The sequence below is a fragment of the Rhinatrema bivittatum genome, chromosome 3 (genome assembly GCF_901001135.1).
Source record: "Rhinatrema bivittatum chromosome 3, aRhiBiv1.1, whole genome shotgun sequence".
Lineage (NCBI taxonomy): Eukaryota > Metazoa > Chordata > Amphibia > Gymnophiona > Rhinatrematidae > Rhinatrema > Rhinatrema bivittatum.
In genome coordinates, this window is record NC_042617.1 from 164,130,056 (window position 1) to 164,149,607 (window position 19,552).

Below are 19,552 nucleotides of genomic sequence, written 5' to 3' on the forward strand. Positions count from 1 at the left end.
ATACTTATTTATTTATTTATTAGGTTTTATATACCGGGGTTCCTGTATGGGATACAGATCACCTCGGTTTACAGTAAACATTAACTTCGCTCATGGGCTGTACATAGAACAGTAGAAAACAAGAACAGTAGAAAACTTCGCTCGTAGGTGGTACCAATACAGAAAATAACAGGAATTGGCACAAACTGGTACAAAGGGTACATTAACTTTGCTCATGGGCTGTACATAGAGCAAAAGAAAACAAAACAGTAGAAAACTTCGTTCGCAGGCGGAGCAGACAACAGAAAAAACAAGAATTGACAAAAGCTGGTACAACGGGTACAATTGGTGCCAACTGTTAGGGAGGAATACAAGAATTGGTCCAGTTAGTGTCTAGAAATGAGAGGAAATATAGCAGGGGGCAGGTATTAGCATCGGGGCAGGTATTAGAGTTGGATGTAAAGTACAGCAAGCAAATGTGGGGAATCGCAATGAGGAAATGGAGGAGGGGATACTACCAGAGAACGGCAACAGAAGACAAATGAAGGAGAAGTAGAAAGCTTCATGGAAGCTGAAGGGGTAATAATCGCAGACACCCAGATGATGAGGGAAGAATGGGGAGGGGCACAGCTGTTAAAACAGTCCGAGGAAGAAATTAGGTGTCAGGGAAGGCTTGGGTGAAGAGCCAAGTCTTCAGTTTTTTTTTGAAAGTTGGGTGGCATGGTTCCAATCGAAGGTCAGGAGGGAGAGCATTCCATTGGTGAGGGCCTGCTGTAGATAGAGCTCGTTTCCTTCTTGAAGTTTTCGCTGGCAGGACGTACAGTGTGCCTTTGTAAGCGGATCTGATGGGTCTGGCTGATGTGTGAGGTCTTAATTGAATGCTTAGCGAGAGTGGGGCGAGGTGGTGCGTCGCTTTGTGAATAATTGTGAGAACTTTGAAAAGGATTCTGAATTTTATGGGCAGCCAGTGTAGGGAACGTAGGATCGGGGTGATGTGGTCTCTTTTTTTGGAGTTGGTGAGGATTCTAGCAGCGGCATTCTGTACCATCGGTTTGATGGAGTTAGCTGGGATACCAAGCAGGAGGGAGTTACAGTAATCAATCTTAGAATGATAGATTGTAGCACAAGGCGGAAATCGTTGAAATGACGTAGAGGTTTAAGGTTTCTGAGGACTTGCAATTTATGAAAACATTCCTTCGTGGTGTTATTTATGAATTTTTTTAGGTTAAGTTGGTTGTCTAGCCAGGTTCCTAGGTCCTTGACGGCGGATAAAGGGTTGAAGTTAGTGGTTGCAGGTTGCGAGGAGCTTGGAGGGTCGAGCCGGATAGTGGTGTCGTCCTGCGATGTGATGAGCATCTCTGTTTTATTGGCGTTGAGAACTAGGTTAAGACTGGAGAGTAGGTCCTTGATTGATTGTAGACACACAGTCCAATGAGACAGGGTTTTATGAAGGGACTCTGTGATTGGGATGAGAATTTGGACATCATCCGCATATAGATAGTGAGTTAGCTTAAGATTGGTGAGTAGCTGACAGAGCGGGATATTATGACAGTGCGGGACTTATATTTATAATAATTTAATTTTATTTTAAGTCATTCGCTGCTTTATCTATAAGTTCATACGAAATTAGCCCTGTTATCTGTACCCTCTTGTTTGATGTAATTTCCAACTTTGGTTCTATGTAAACCGACGTGATATGTACTAGTACAGGAACATCAGTATATAAAAGCCTTAAATAAATAAATAAATATAGTTAACTTTCTTGCATTAAATTACCCATTGTTAAGACTCTTATGTATTAATGCTGGAGACCTAAGAAGGCTCTCCTTGCTGAAAAATATCTTCAAAGCGCAAAGTGTTCAAGCATACGAACCCCGCTTTAAACACGTCCCTCCCGATGCAGCCGCGTTCGGCGAAACACGGGTCCGTGTCGGGGGCCCAGTTTTAAAAAAAAACTGAGTCTCTATAAGCAATGGAGTTGCCGCCAATAAAGTGTCAAAAGAATTTACAACGTTGAAGTTGTTTTGGGACTTATTGAAATTTGCTGCATTTCCTCTTTTGCTTATTAATGGAGACCTAAGAAGGCCATTAGCTTAAATGTGGCTTGAATCAGCTTCTTGCTAAGTTACCAAATGATAATGCACATAAAACTTTATGGGCTGAATTTTCAAAGGCATTTCCATGCATAAAAAAAACATGTTTAATGCATGTAAACGGGTTTTAGAAAATAGCCCGGGCTCAGTGCATGTGAAAGTTCGTGTGCCAGCCGGTCTTCTGGGGGTAGAGTTTGGGTGTAGTTGAAACTTATGCACTTAGTGGTAGATTATAATACGTGCGCACTCACATCCATGTGTGCGCGCTTCCCGGTGCACAAACATGGACGCACCAATTTTATAACTTGTGCATACCAACGCGCGCATGTTATAAATTCGGGTGGCCGCGCACACATGTATGTGGATTTTATAATCTGCGCACGCATGTGCGTGCAACGTGCACAGAGGGGGGTGTACTTTTGCAAAGTCCGCACGGCGACACAATCGGCACTTTCCCAGTTCCCTCCCAATTAAGGAGCAAACTGTGAGGGAACTTCCGTAACGCCCTGCCTAACCTTCCTGCCCCTTTCCCTCTCCTTCCCACCCCATAAACCTGTCCTACCTTACCTTTTTTTTTTTATTTTGTTTCTTACTGCTTCTCTGGAGCAGAAGTACATTACGCGTGCTGGCTGGCTGCCAGCACGGCTTCCCCAGGACAGCAGCTAATGGCCGCTGTCCCAGCTGGCCTCCATCCCTGACCCACCCCGCACCACCCAAAACACCCCCCTCCGGCCCACCCTCTTTTCAGTTCCTGGCACTTATTCACGTACCGGGGTTTACGCGCATGGCCGGGCCCATTTGAAAATTTGCCCGGCACGCGCAAGTCCTGGCCACTTGCATAAACCCCGGGATTTACACGCGCAGGGGTTTTAAAATCTACCCAATAATGTTTTGGTTTTTAAAAAGTTAGCGGGATAAGTTAACCTGTACAAGTTCTGCCCTTCAAAGAGGAGGTGTAACTGTGTAGATACTTAGCCAAGTGCCCATAAATTTGTGCATTAGTTGGCTTTGAAAATTTGGGGTAACATCTTAGTGCAAAAGTTACATAAGACTTATATCCTGTCCGCACATGCATTTTTTAAAATTTCCCTCTTCATGCATAGGCAAAGTTTATAGAAAGACAGGTTAGCATGCATTGATGCCTATCCTTTTTCATGCTTGGTGCCTTACAGAGACTGCCTTCTGCAGCCTGCAGCACACAGGTCTTTCCTGTTGCTCCCCAGCCAGTCCTGTTGCTGTTTAGCTTCTAAGATCTAATAAACAGGCCGATACAGTAAAGTGCGGCCGCGGTTACCCTGCTTCTAACCCGCTTTCTCCTCACAATTTGGCCGCGTTAGTCCAACCCGCGATTCACTATCCCTTTTAACCCATCCTTACTGCTTCTTTAAGTCAACGGGAAATCCTTTCCGCCCGCAGCATGTATATGAGATGTAAACTATCGAATTAGCTATTCCCTCCCATACAGTAACGTGCGCCCCGATTATCGCTTTTTTAACCTGCAGTTTTGCCGCATGTTTAACCTGCTGATTTCCCGCCTACCCTTACCCCTGCGTTAGTGTGGAGCGTCAGGTCAGAGAGACTAAATTTCATGGGCAAACGACCCCCTCACCCCCCGGGACAAGAGCCAGGATCGGGCAAACTTTCCCCCAGCCCCCGCTCACCTGCCCTGGTCATGTCCATGGTGCCGGTCTCTCGTGCGGGCGCACTGACAACTCCGGAGCAGGAAGGACCTGTTGTTTCCAAGCATAACCTAAACTCTTGTCTGCCCAACCTAAAATCCAACGCGCCGGGAAAGCCACTCTTCAGATCGTGACTAATCCCATCCCCCAGCCCCCGCTCACCTGCCCTGGCCGCGTCTATGGGTGCCGGCCTCCAGGGCAGCCCCAGTCCTCTCTCCCATCCTTCCGGGGGCAGCCAGCGGCGAGAGCAAGAGCAGCCCAGGGCGGATTGCGAGGCAGCTTCCAGCAGCCCCCGCCGGCGAGGGTGCATGAACGCACGCCGTGACCTGAGCGCCCGGCTGGACGTCCGAGGTCACGGCGTGTGCCCATTCACCATCGCCGGTGAGGGCTGCTGGAAGCTGCCTTGCGATCCGCCCCGGGCTGCTCTTGCTCTCACCGCTGGCTGCCCCCGGGAGGAGGGGAGAGAGGACTGGGGCTGCCCCGGAGACCGGCACCCATGGATGCGGCCAGGGCAGGTGAACGAGGGCTGAAGGATGGGATTAGTCGTGATCTGAAGAGTGGCTTTCCCGGCGCGTTGGATTTTAGGTTTTTAGGTTTTCTTTTGCTTAAAGTTGGGATCCACTTCCAGCGCACCCAGGATACTGTATAGGCGCTGTATAGCGCCTATACAGTAAAATGGATTGCGCTTCATGGACGCTCATTGGACGCGGCTTGCATTTGCATGCCATTTAAATACAGTATCGAGCGGTATGTGATCCAGACTGTGCGCCCGGCAAACGCGGGTGCGCCCGGCACTACCGTACTCTTTCTACCACACCTTACTGTATCGGCCCGAAAGTTAGCCTCTCTTAGCCCATCATTGCAGGGAATTATTACTACCAATGTCCTTTCGTTCCAAAGCCCCTCTGTTTTCCTGCTTTTTTCCTACAGGCAGGATAGTGCTGGTTTTCATTTTTTTAGGAGGTAGAATGGGATTAATGGTGATTTGAGAAACAAGCAGTTAATTTATATAAAATATATATGAAAGTGATAAATTGCTAGGCTCTTCCCAGTAGTTTGTCTCACTATGTGCTTAGTCGCACTTAAAAGTGCAAAAGTGACCTGTGAAATCAAGGTATTACAATTTTTTAAAACTCAGTTATGCACAGAAAGTAGCTGAGGCCTCAGCAGATAGTTTGATTCTCTTTGCTAGCTGAGTCATGAAGTAGGTCATGCTGTGATTTCTTGAGGTAATGTTTGAAATTTAGGATAAAGGGCACTTGCCAGCATGTGGCTACACCTTTCCTATGGTTAACTGTTTAACAATATTCGCCACGCCATTGCTAAAGAAAAGTCTGAAATCTAAGCTGAGACCTCTTTAGTAATTTCTCTTGGGCTTGCATTCCTTCCCCATTGCCCTTTTGGAGGCTGCTTTTTCAGAGAGTCTTTTATGCAAGTGCTGGGTCATAAAAAGAAAGACAGAAAGGAACACAAATCCTGCAGGTCTTACAATTGAGGCTCCCACGTGCAGACTAGTTTTTCCTATAAATTATACCATTTCAGCCCAGAAGAGAAAGGAACGTTACTGTGCACTTTGCTTTGAATATATATTTTATATGCTATAAGTACTCTAGATCAAAATATTAAGTATGTAAATGATACATCTACCCATGGATCCTCTTTTGCTTTCCTTACAGTACTATTATTCTGTGAGAATATTTCCTGGACAGGAACCTACTAATGTCTGGGTAGGTTGGATTACATCTGACTTTCATCAGTATGACACAGCCTTTGATCTGGACAGAGTTCGCACTGTTACTGTTACACTGGGTGATGAAAAAGGAAAGGTTCATGAGAGGTTGGTTATGTTTTAGTTAGAATGCTCTTAAAATAGTTTTGCATTTTACTTTGCTTTCTTGTACACAAGCTACCATCCTGACTGCATTTCCCCCAAACCACACAAGCAGATGAATCATTCACCCGCTAATCCAACAAAATGTAGAGAAAGGAAACCAGCTCTTACAGTCTTATCCTTAAGTCACAGGAACTTCACTTAAGCAGGATAGTCATTCTCTGACTCATTTGTATATAATTCTTAGAAGTAATGTTAAAGGAAGAAAAGCACTGAAACTGAAATATACTTGTTCACTGGAATGATTTAAATTTATGACTTGTTAGTATAAACTTTAGCACCTCCTGTTCACACTTCTGTTGACGTCTCACTTTAACTCATCTTTACACACCATCCTGTCTCACAATATTCCTGACACCCTCATGTATTACATTTTTACTAATTGATCCTAATCTATTCATCACGTGAAGACTCTTGCATATTTCAGCGTACAAAACCTGAGCTGCTGAAGGGAACATAACTATTGAAAATGAATCACAAACGTATTAAATGTATCCAGTAAACATGCACCATTCTATGTCTACACATCCAAGTGCACCAACATTTCAACCACACTGCTTCATTCGGGGGTTGAAGACAAACTGTGTGGCTTTCAGGGAAAGACCAAATTTCCTGGTACTCTATTTACAACTGCATCTGTCCACAAATTGTGTATACAAAATATTGCTTTACTCAAGTCAGGCAATAAGATCTATACAGATGCATGTTGCTAAACTAATTCTGTATAAGACTTGCAAAATGTTTTTTTTTTCAAATGTATGTTATTTTATATTCAGCATCAAACGCAGCAATTGCTATATGGTGTGTGCAGGAGAGAGCATGAGCCCGGGCCAGGGACGCAATAATAATGGATTGGAGATTGGATGCCAGGTGGATACCGCCAGTGGTTTGCTAAGCTTCACTTCCAATGGCAAGGAGTTGAGCACCTATTATCAGGTATATTTAGCTAGATATTCCAACCCCAAACTTTTTACTTTACCTAGAACATATTACAAATCATATTTGCTAGATTCCTGAAATTATAAACTCTTTTTTTTGTAGCAACGTGTCAAAAAAACACTTGACGGAGATCCACTTTAGGTATTTTTTGTTATATATAAATGGACAGGTTGGAGGTTTATGAAGTTTTGCGTGTTTCACTCAGGAAATTGTTCTGAGATTAGTTAACTCCTCTAGTATCAACAGTATTTATATTCACCATGATTGTTTGTGATTGTCAGCTCAGCAGTGAGTATATTCACATTTTACAGTTCTTAGCAAAAGCAATGGATATGACACATTTTGCACACTGTGCCTATACTTCTAATTCATCCACTGCTTTAAGAAAACTAAGATACTTAGAAACATCACTAAACATGGGATCATCACATTTTTGGGGAACTAATTTCAAAGAGAAATAAAAACTGGTTTTAGGTATTTTATAGGGCTGAACCACAAAGTTCATAAACCTTTTTTCATGTTATAGGTTGAGGAGTTTAAGCCAATGTAAATTCCACCTCCCCAGATAATCCCATATTACCTCACTGTCTGCAGTTATCAGACCCCTCCCCTTTCCAGGTATCATCATTGATCCTACCTTCTACCCCCATCCCCAGTTCTAACACATTACCGGCATGTTTTGTAGGCATTATGAAACATGTAATACAGGAAGATTCAGAAACGTTTAGGCTGTAGTGGAATGGAGGAGTAGCCTACTGGTTAGAGCTGTAGACTAAGAGCCAGAGAAGCCAGGGTTCAAATCCCTTTACACATCTAGCCCAAGGGCAATAGTGTTTCCTCAAGTTAGCCTCCTTAAAAGCACATGGGGTTGTCAATAGGCAGTGGCTCCAGACATTCTAACTCAGGGCTTCCCAAACTTTTAGCCACTATGACTCCATTTTAACACTTGAAAAGCCAGATGACCCTAGAGGACAACCAAAATAAATTAGTAGGGGTATGGTCTCCTTCTAACAATGCCTCCCACATTCCTGCTGATCCCCTCTCTTACCTTCTCCCTCTCTCCTCCAGGGGTCCTCCTCCCTTCCAGTGAACCGCCTCTCCCAACCTCTGCTTCTCCATCTGCTTCTCTCTTACATACCCCCCATCTCACATCCCCCAGATCTTCTTTCACCCAAGCCCTTCTTATAACCCCTGATTCTCTGTCATCCCCTGCATCCTCACTCATCCCTATCCCCTCACACCTCCCAGTCTCACTTCCAACCCTTCCCTCACATAACCCTAAGTTGATCTTTCACTCCCCAGCTTCTCTTCCATCCCCAGTTTCTATCACTTTCTCTCACCGTCCACATCCAATGCCTCTCTACCTGATCCAAACCCTCCTACGTCTGATCTCTCGCTTCAAACAGCCTCTCCTCCAAAATCTCCCTGTCCAAGGTCAGCGGCAACATTTTCCTTTGGACTCTGAGCCAAAGGTGGATAACTGGTGGGAAGCAAGAGCAAGTTGATGAAGGCAAGATTTTTCTCTTGACTAGGTTCTGCGGTGGTTGAGGATAAAGGAGCAGTGGCAAACTCCACCAGCCCATTCAAACTCAGCCCTTCCTGGCCCTACTGTAATCTGCAAGTGGCAGTAGCATTAGCAGTGAATGTCAGCACTGGGCCTGTAAGCTAGTGCAAGCTCATAAACCCTGCAGCAGCCCCAGTCCCTGCTCGTGCAGGGATTCCTGTTCCCTCAGAAACTCATGCAGTGGCAGTGCGACTGCAGAGCCTTGAGCTGGCTCAGAAGGCCCACTCTGACTTCACTACTAATGCTGCTGCTGTCACCTGAAGAGCGCTGCTGTTTGAGGCCCTTGTGACCCCAGCTGAAAGTTTTGTAATACCATTTGTGGTCCTGACCCACAGTATGGGAAGCCCTGCTCTAAATCCTGCACTTGTAAGGAATTGACTCATATGGGATGTGACCTTGCTGCAAGACTGTAATCTGACGAATAGCCAGCAAGATAGTATAAGTAAAAGCTTTTACTTCTTCTGGATTGGGGAGAGAGGATTCTAGGATGTACTTAGGAGGGAATTACCCCTCCCTCTCAAGTAGAAAGTGATGTCATTCCCACATCACCCTCCCCCCCCCCCCCCCCCCACTTCCCATCTCTGGGGAATGACAGGCTTTTACCATAAAGCAACAGGTGTGATCACAAAGCTGCCTTAAATCACTGCTATAAATCATGTTGTGTTGTAAAGCTTGGGTTGTGTGTCTGAGATCACAGGAGGTGATCGAGAGACCAACTGGACATCAGGGATCACAGAACTAGAATAAATGGTGAAAGATTTCTCTTCTGCTTGCTGGGAGAAAAGGGGAGCAGGAGGGGAAAATGGAGCATTAAGTAATCTTTCAAAGGTTGGGGAGTTTTTCAAATTTTAAAACACATTCTTTTAAAAATCACACCTTCATGTGATCTGTGAGTACAGTGTTCATTTACAGAAGTGTTCTTAAAAAGAAAAACAAAAAACACGGTAGTGCCATTTAAGAGTTCCTATTCATAGAATTTTAGCTTAAGGATTGATAATTTACAGAAGTGTTTGTACCATATGCCAAAAATATATTAGCAATGTAACCTTTTTAGATAGTACAGTTGGATGGCGGAGAATACAGTTACATTTAAAGCATCCATTTTTTATCTTTTACATTCTTTAGGTTGAACCAAGCACCAAATTATTTCCTGCAGTCTTTGCACAAGCAACAAGCCCCAATGTTTTCCAGTTTGAGCTAGGAAGGATAAAGGTAATTCAAGCATTCAGTCTAGATCTGACTGGGAAGGGTAGTAAATGTTCTATCTTCTACTGGGATTGCCAGGCACTACTGCACTGACCCTGCTGTAGCTCTGATTATTATTGGTGCTAGATTTTGACTGCTGTAACTACCACTTTCAATTCTTTTCTTGTGAGGTTTGTAAATAACTAATAACCATGAAAATGTGCAGGCGTTTTGCAATGTTTACATGAAAGAGAGAGAGAAAAGCATCAATATCGGGAGGTCAATATTCAAAGACATTTAGATATATAAATTGCGAGTTATCTCCCTCCCTGGCTGGTTTAGAATAGTCCCCTTTCTTATCCGGCTAAAAATTAGCTAGATAAGTCTTTATCCGGCTAAGATTTAGCACAGGGGTGGCCAAGTCCGGTCCTCGAGAGCCACAAAGAGGCCAGGTTTTTAGAATATCCAGAATGAATATGCATAAGTTAGATTTTCATACAATGGAAGCAGTGCATGCAAATGTATTTCTCGAGGACCGGAGTTGGCCACCCCTGATTTAGCAGAATAAGAAAGAGATGTGTTAGGGGTGTTCCAGGGTAGGGCAGAGTTAATTTATCAAGCCAACTCCAATATTAGGAGTCAGCTGGATTACATTTTGACTAACCCTAGATATGCTGGAGAGCAGGTCTAAAGTTCTCCTGGAATGTGTTCCTGGATAACTTTAGTTTTAAACAATTATATATCCAAAAGAAATAACTGGTTAATTGGTAATGTGCAGCTTAAAAAAATATATCATGGGTCTTTTAGCCCTAACAGGTCTCCCCTCCTCCCTCTCACTAGAGATCCAAATCTTGAGCTTGCTGCCTATCCCCCATCCTCCTTCATTTAATATTGTAAATGTAAATACTGGGGCTGGTCCCGGTTTTCCCCACCCCCACTCCCCATTGCTGCTGCTCTCAGTTGAAATAAAAAAAAGAAATTGCAAATTCCAGGTCTCCCCACCTCTCCTCCAACCCCAACCCTTACCCTCCCATCCTCCTGATACATGAATCTCCTTAAATCTTCAGCCTGGATTTCAGTAGCAGCCTTCTGTGACCTAAGTCTAACATAGAAACACAGAAACATAGAAATGACTACAGAAGAAGACCAAACAGCCCATCCAGTCTGCCCAGCAAGCTTTCATACTTTTTTTTTTCTCTCACATACTTATGTTTCTCTTGGCTCTTTGTAACCTTTTTTATTCTATTTCCCTTCCACCCCCACCATTAATGTAGAGAGCAGTGTTGGAACGGCATCTAAGTGAAATAGTTTAATTAGTTAGGGGTATTAACCACCGCAATAAGCAAGCTACACCTATGCTTATCTGTTTATCCAGACTATGTAATTCAGTCTTTGTTGATTGTTCCCTGAATATAGATCCACCTTTCTTCATTCCCCCCTGCCATTGAAGCAGAGAGCCATGCTGGCTATGCATTGAAAGTGAAGTAGCAGTCTTGCTCCCCTGCCATTGAAGCAGAGAGCTATGCTGGCTTTGCATTGAAAGTAAAACACTTCTGGCATTGCTAAGCACCTGTGATGGAAGCATACTCTTCCAGCATGACTTCTTAGAAGCACTATGCTAGAAGTTTATATTTCCAGTATAAGTGCTTAACAATTCCAAAAGCACTAGGCATAAGAATATAAGACTTGCCATATTGGGTCAGACCAAGGGTTCATCAAGCCCAGTATCCTATTTCAGTGGCCAATTCAGGTCACAAGTACCTGGCAGGATCCCAAGGGGGTAGATAGATTCCAAGCTGCTTATCCCAGGGATAAGAAGTGGATTTCCCCAAGTCCACCTTAATAATGGTTTATGGACTTTTCCTCCAGGAACTTGTCCAAACCTTTTCTAAATGCAGCTACAGTAATAGCTTTCACTACATCCTCTGGCAACGAATTCCAGAGCTTAATTATGCATTGAGTAAAAAAATATTTTCTCTTATTAGTTTTAAATGTATTACCTAGTAACTTTATTGTGTGTTCCCTTTTAGCAGTACTCTTTTAACCAGTTGGCAATCTACAATAGAACACTACCCCTATCCGATGACTTTTTAATTTCCTAAGAAGTGTCTCATGAAGGGCTTTGTCAGATGCTTCCTGGAAATCCAGATACACTATATCAACTGGCTGACCTTTATCCACGTTTATTTACACCCTCAAAAAAATGTAGAACATTTGTGAGACAAGACTTCCCTTGGCTAAATCCATGTTGGCTTTGCTTATCTTTATGTTCAGCAATTTTGTTCTTTATGATAGTTTCTACCACTTTTCCTGGTACAGATGTCAGATTCATTGCTCTGTAGTTTCCTAGATCACCCCTTGATCCCTTTTTAAAAATTGGTCTTCAGGTACCATAGATGATGTTACTGATAGTTTACAAAATTCTAATAGCAGGTCCGCAATTTCATTTCTCAGTTCTTTCAGCACTCTGGGACCATATACCATCTAATTTGCTATTCTTTGGTTTGTCAGTTTTTTGTAGTACATCTAGATTAACTGAGATTTGTTTCAGCTCCTAGGAATCGTCACCTTTGAATATCATTTCTAGCATGGGTATATCTCTTAGATCTACCTCAGTGAATATTGAAGCAAAAAATTCATTTAGTCTCTCTGCTATGGTTTTGTCATCCCTAAGTGTCCCTTTTACCTCTTGATTATCTAATGGTCCAACTGACTCCCTCACAAGTTTTTTTTTACCTCAAATGTACTTGAAAAAGTTTTTATTGAGAGTTTTTGCTTCCACAGCAAGCTTCTTTTCAAATTCTCTCTTTGCCTTCCTTATCAGTGCTTTGCATTTTGACTTGCCAATGTTTCTGCTCTTTCCTGTTTTCTTTATTCAGATCCCTTTTCCATTTCTTGAAAGATGTTCCTTTAGTTGTTATAGCCTGTCTCAGCTCACATTTTAACCATGCAAAAATAAAGTTTAGTAAACCCAACAGATTACTCACCGAAACAGGGACTTGAACCCTAGACCCTCCAATAAAAAGCCTGAGGCTCTACCAACAGAGCTATTTAGGAAACAAGAGGCTGGTCTCATAATGTGGGCTGAAGATTTAAGGAGATTCAGGTACCAGCAGAGTCTCCATTACTTTTCCCACCAGTGAGGTGATGCTAACCGGCCTGTAGTTTCTAGCCTCTTCTCTACTCCCACTCTTGTGAAGCAAGACCACCAGCGCTCTTCTCCAGTCACTCGGCACCTCACCCTTTTCCAGGGATCTATTGAACAGGTCACACAGTGGTCCCGCCAGCACATCTCTGAGTTCCTTCAGTATTCTGGGGTGAACCTCATAAGGGCCCCATGGCTTTGTCCACTCAGTTTTCTTAGCGCTTCCCATACGTTATCTTGTGTAAATGGAGTTTGGTCTACTCCACCCCCTTCTACAGTCTTGATAACAAGTGACGGTCCTTCTCCAGGTTCTTCTTTTGTGAACACTGAACAGAAGTATTTGTTTAATATTTCTGCTAATTCATCATCTCTCTCTACCCACTGATCCTTATCCCCTTTCAATTTCACTATACCACTATGTACCTTTCTCCTTTCTCTGACATATCTGAAAAATGTTTTGTCACCTCGCTTTATCTCCTTGGCAATCCTTTCCTCTGCCTGACCTTTTGCTTTCTAGATAATTTTTTTCATCTCCCTCAGTTTCACCAGATAATCCTCCCTGTGCTCCAATTTTTAGGATTCTTTATATTTCTTAAAAGCTGCTTTTTTTTTTGCTTTTATTACATCAGCCACCTTCTTTGTGAACCAGATTGGATTCTTATTTCATAGCATAGATCACAGGACCACCACAGTTTCCCACATGGGAAAGACATTCAACATAAGGGGATCCTTCTCATGCTGCTTCTCTAATGTAGTATATATTACTGAATGCAGAAAACATAAGAACATAAGAAATTGCTATACTAGGTCAGACCAAGGTCCATCCTGTTTCCTGTTTCCAACAGTGGCCTGTTTCCAACAGCATCCTGTTTCCAACAGTGGCCAATCCAGGCTACAAGTACCTGGCAAGTACCCAAACACTAAGTAGAGCCCATGCTACTGATGCCAGTAATAGCAGGGGCTATTCAGTAACATCCACATTTTAAGAGCCCTGCACGCGTAAAAATCAGAGGTTGCGCATATAAAAATCGGGAGTTACGTGCATGGCCGAGCCTTGTGCATGCCACGCACATTTTGCAAAGGGCCTGGCCACGTGTGTAACCTCGATTACGTACAGAAGTGCCGGGCCAAGTAAAAAGGGCGGGCCAGGGATGGTCTGAGTGGGGATGGGTGGGGTGGGGGCCAGACCGGGACAGCGCCATTAGACGCTGTCCCAAGAAAGCGTGCACCAGAAAATAATTCTGCTCCGGAGGAGCAGTAAATATTAAAATAAAATGGGAGGCAGGCCTGTGAAAGCCGGCAGCAATTGCACCTCTGTGGTGTTATCGCTGCTGGCTTTTGCACCCAGTAGTGCCACCGTAAAAGGTGGTGCTACTGGTGGCTACTGGTGCCACCAGCGAAGTTTCCGCGGCGTCCGCCCCAGTACCGACCTGACTCCTCCTCTGGGGGTAGGGGAAATACCTACAGTACCTGAATGTAATCCACTTTGAAGCACTGGTGATAAAAGTGCAAAAAGCGGAATATAAATCTAAAAAATAAATAAATAAAATCAAAACATAGGCACATAAGTCCCTACTCTGCCCAGACTCCATCCCCTGGAACACCTCTCTCCTATGCACATCCAGGTGTATCCAGGTAATTTTACCTGGATACACCTGTATCGGTCATGCAGTTTTCTAGAAGGCCATTTCTACAGGCAACGCACTACTTTACTTGCAGAAGTTCCTTTGAAAATTTTCCTCAAAGTGAGCATTTAATATGCAAGTTGCCTTTTTTGCAGCCTTGGGAAACAGCAAAAGTGGGGAGCTAACATGAAATCATTCTTGATTCAGATTATGGCAGCATGGAACAAATCATTTTGTATTTAATCTGAGTCACTTTAGGACAGAGGCAGATGCATCATTAATGGTCTTAAACTTCATTTTATCTCCTGCAGTTTTAATGAAACTGCAGGAGACCACGATAACGCCCTGACACACATCGTGAATAGAAAATTTAAATGAGGGAAACAGAAGGAGTTTGGGCAGGGTTTAGGTGAGGTTTGGGGAAAATGAGGGGCCTGTAGCACTGTGGGCAATAATGTTTTGGACATTATCACTGGCAGTAGCACCAGAAATATCTATACCTTTTCCATTGGTGCTTCAGGTGCGATAATATACACTGCAGCTGCAGCCGTGGCGGGCGAAAACGCACCACTGTGATGTGTCTACCTGGTCAATATTGCCCTCTGCCCCTTTTCATCATTCTCATCATTCTGCTATGTTTATAGCGGAATGATGAATCCAGGGGTGTGTTAGTTTGAGGGGTTTGTTTTTTTTTGAGGACCATAAATATGCTTACATGAAGATGTGAACAAAGTACTTCGGCAGTGAATTAATTTCTGCAGTGCATTTTACTAGGCAGTTTGTATATCCATTTTGTGGCAGCTTATTTCATATGTAAGTTCGGACATGTACAGTAGGCTTAGATGTTATTAGCCATGTTATTTTAGTGAGGCGTGGTAACTAATGTTAGTAGTCCAGTTGCAGATCTTTAATGTTTCTTATGCCAAACATACAATATCAGATCCAGTAAGGCTGTCACCTACTGCTTATTATATCATGATGTCCTTTTATTTCCTGTCACCAGAATGTAATGCCTTTGTCTGCTGGGTTGTTCAAAAGTGAGCACAAAAACCCAACTCCACAGTGTCCTCCCCGCCTCCACGTCCAGTTTCTGACCCATGTGCTGTGGAGCAGGGTGCCTAACCATTTTCTGAAGGTTGATGTCACCAGAGTCAGTGAGCGTCAGGGATGGCTGGTGCAGTGTTTGGAGCCATTACAGTTTATGTCCCTCCATATCCCAGAAGAAAACAGGTTTGTGTTTTTCTGTCTTTGCATGTAGACTGCTATGAAATCATTTGTTATAATAAATAGTATTTCACAAAATATTTAAGGCCAGATTTTAAAACCCCGTCGTGGGTAAATCCCGGGGTTTACGCGTGTGGCTGGGCCTGGCCACGCTCGTAAACCCTGGGATGCGAGTAAGTGCCAGGGCCTTAAAAGGGAGCAGTCCGGGGGGGGGGGGGGGGCGGAGTGGGGGTCCTGGGACAGCGCCATTCCTCGCTGTCCAGGAGCCTCACATGCCACCGGCCTGCTGGTGTGCACAAGTTACTTCAAGTCAGGCCCTGAAGTTACTTGCAAAATAAAAGGTGAAAAAAAAAAAAAGGTTTTAGAGGGTGGGGAAGAGAGGGGAAAGGAGATTAAGGTAGGGGTAGGAAAGTTCCCTTCCTTAATTGGAGCAGACTGGGAGGGAACTGGGGAAGGCCCTGATCTCGTCGTCGTGTGATTTTGTGTTATTCGACACCCCCCCCCCTTGCACACACGTCCATGTGTGCACGCCAGGTATCACACGCACATGGACACACGTGCATATTTTTTTAAAATCTAGCCCTTAGTGTAAGCCCCCACCAAAAATAAACCTTGGGCAATCATGCATTGACAATCTTAGTTTAGAACTGGGAATGGTAACTTATTTTGGCTGGGTACAAAAAAAATAAAACTGATGACATTGATTTTGGTGATGTTACCCTGCCTCAAAGAAATGCCGCCTTTGTGGGTGGGAAAGGTGAGAACATTGATGAAGACACACAGCAGGGTTTAAAGTTGGAGGATCTCTGTATATAGCTGTCACTTTTCTTATCCTTGTGCTAACACACCACCTCCTTTTCGCCTAAAGAAATTAAATTAGTGAAGACATAGTAGTCCCCTTCCTTTGGAATAAGGTGCAAAAGATATTTGATCTATTCCATAATTGATTAGTTTTATGCGTGCCCTGAAGACCTTGTGTAAGTTATCGTCGGACTAAATGCTGCTGAATATTGACCCTCCTATACTTCTAGGTGTTATGTACTATTTTGGTTTTTAATACTATGATTATTTATTGAATGCTCTTTTATTGCTTTGGGTAGTCACTTTTAATATTTATCCAGTTCATACAGGTAATGTCTCCACTGCTTTGAAAATTGACTACCATCTTCTTAGAACAGGGAATTGATGAGTGAAGGAAATGGGAGAAGGAATGAAAATTGTTACTCTACTATGAAATTTTTCTTTCTTTTCTCCTACACAGGTCTATCGATATTTTAGAGCTGACAGAACAAGAGGAATTGTTGAAATTTCACTATCATACTTTATGTCTCTATTCAGCTGTTTGTGCTCTAGGAAACAATCGTGTAGCACATGCCCTGTGTAGTCATGTGGATGAATCTCAGCTGCTATATGCCATTGAAAACAAGTATATGCCAGGCTTGTTGCGCACAGGTTATTATGATCTACTCATTGACATACACCTCAGCACATATGCCACTGCTAGGCTAATGATGAACAATGAATTCATTGTCCCAATGACAGATGAAACAAAGAGTATCACGCTCTTTCCCGATGAGAAGAAAAAACATGGCCTCCCTGGTATAGGCCTCAGTACCTCACTGCGACCCAGAATGCAGTTTTATTCTCCAAGTTTTGTAAGTGTCAACAACGAATGCTACCAGTTTAACCCAGAGTTTCCACTGGACATACTAAAGGCCAAAATCATTGAAATGCTGACAGAGGCGGTCCAGGAGGGTAACCTTCATGTTCGAGATCCTGTAGGTGGAACAACAGAGTTTCTTTTTGTGCCTTTGATTAAACTTTTTTATACATTGCTGATCATGGGTATTTTTCATAATGACGATCTGAAGCATATCTTAAAGTTAATTGAACCCAGTGTTTTCTCAGAAGAGGACAGCCATAACAAGGAAAGTGAAGCGGTAGAGAAAATAATCCCTAGTGTACAAAAGCTTGATGATGGCGGGGAAGAAGAAAGCCGAGGGGAACCAGTGCCTAAAGAAGGTCTTCTTCAGATGAAGCTTCCAGAACCTGTTAAGCTACAGGTAACAAAAATGTAAACATAAGCTTTTGATTGTAACTATAGAAAATGGATAACTCCTTGTTAATGATCAGTTAATACATCTCAGGAATTTCTTATGACACCCGAGAAGCACTGCAACTTTGAAAACTAGTTTTACAGTATATCGAAGGTAAAATACACTCTTTCTATAAGAACTCTGCTAGATGAAAAGTGCTGATTGAACTCACTTTTCAAATGTAAAATATCATTACATTCGTACCCATGATTTATTTATTTTCCATTTTATACCCCATTCTCCTGTGAACACCCATGATGGCTTACAAAATTAACAAAAATACAATCATTTAAAACATAACCTACATAACAACCCCAACCCACATATCACAATGTTACATCAGCAGCAGAAGAATACCAGAATATACCAGAAAGATGACAAGATGTTAATTGAGTGCAAATAAGTACATTTTCAACGCACACCTAAAAGCCCTCAAGTCCTCCATCCAGCAGGCAAAGCACAGGGGAAGGCAAGATTGCGAGCTGCAAAAGATTTACCCAACTTTCAGAGGTGGGATCTCCAACAAGAATCTCCTATCCCCACTCTGTGACTGCAACAATTGACTTGGGACATAAGGCGTAACTGTCCCTAAGATAAACAGGTCACTGAGGAACATTGAATGTTAAAGACATAGCTTTAAACTTGACCCATGAAACCATAAATAATGAATGGAACTTCAGGAGTATGAGAGCCACATGCTTCTGAAATTTTGCCTATACTAACAGTCTAAACTATACAATAACCAACCTCGTTGCCTTGTGCAATAATGCTATAACACTCTACATAACAAGGAAACTTTCCCCGCATTACGGGGGACCTAAGCAATGGACTGTGAGAACACAAAAAAGATGCAAAAATACAAATAAAAAATAATTGTGAAAAATAATAAAAGAATAAAACACGGGAGCCAGCCCAGGGGGGCAGTCAAAATTTCAAGGCTGCCTTGAGGCCGGCAACCACACAAATATCCACATAACAAGAAGTTTCCTTGTTATGTAGAGTGCTATAGCGTATACTAACAGTCTAGCAGCAGCATTCTGGACTAATTGTGAGTGCCTTGTACTATTGGTAATCTTAAATACAAGGTGTTGCAATACTGATATGTTTACAGTGTAAACTAATTGGCCAAAATCCTCCTGAGAAAACAATGGGCAAATCATTTGCAATTAATGTACATAATACAAACAGATAAAGCTAAGATAAAACAAAAACTCAATTGGTATTGGTGGAAAAAGTTAATGATTCCACTGTTCCAAATGTAAGATAGGCAAAACATATGTAGCATAAATATGGAAAAGAATCAGTACTTTATTTTTAATACAAATTACCAGACTTCAGATGTCAACATTTTTGTGAGTATTTTACATAACCCAGCATCACTGAAAGTTTTCTTTTGTCATTAAAGTTGTTTCTTACAGGTAACTTTATTGCTTACTGTAGCATGATATGTGAAAATATGATTTATAAGACATTTTTATCAATGAAATAAATTTTCATTGAAATCCTCCAATGTCTATTTTCCAGCTTTCCTGACAAGATATTACTGCAGTGGTTCCCAATCCTGGCCTGCGGGACCCCCCAGCCAGTCGGGTTTTCGGATATATATGCAATGTACATGCATTTGAGGCAATGCATGCAGAGTTATCTCATGCATTTTTATTGGGGATATTCTGAAAATCCGCTTGGATGGGGGCTCCCCAAAACAGGTTTGGGAAATACTTTATTAGTATGAACATGTTTGGTAAGCTTCTTGTGTTTGGTTTGATATTCTGCACAACGGACAACAATTGGGAAACTTGGTCAATAAGGGGAACACAATTTTTGTTTAGTTAGATCTGACACTTGTTTTTGACTAACTTTTGACATCTGAATCCAAAATTTACCCCAGTTTTTGTCTGTCATGTCAACTTTTTAAGGTACAGGATACCCTCCCTTTATCCCAAAAATCATACATAATGTACATACAAAGGAAATAAAAGAAAAAATTACCTGAATATACTGTTTATTTAGAGTTATTTTATTCATACAAAGGCTATATATTGTTACTGTAAGTCATATTGGGGTAGATTTTAAAAAAGAGCGCGATCGCGTACTTTTGTTCGCGCAGCAGGCGCAAACAAAAGTACGCTGGA

The 19,552-nt window shown here is 42.6% G+C and overlaps 1 protein-coding gene across 1 annotated transcript in view; it reads left to right on the forward strand.

Annotated features, from left to right (window-relative positions):
* Positions 1–19,552, forward strand: part of RYR2 (ryanodine receptor 2) — a 1,771,220-nt gene that overhangs the window by 988,560 nt on the left and 763,108 nt on the right. Inside the window, 5 exon segments of the mRNA XM_029593907.1 lie at positions 5,428–5,588; positions 6,419–6,578; positions 9,271–9,357; positions 15,104–15,330; positions 16,586–17,387. Of these exon segments, the coding sequence (XP_029449767.1) occupies positions 5,428–5,588; positions 6,419–6,578; positions 9,271–9,357; positions 15,104–15,330; positions 16,586–17,387 (1,437 nt within the window).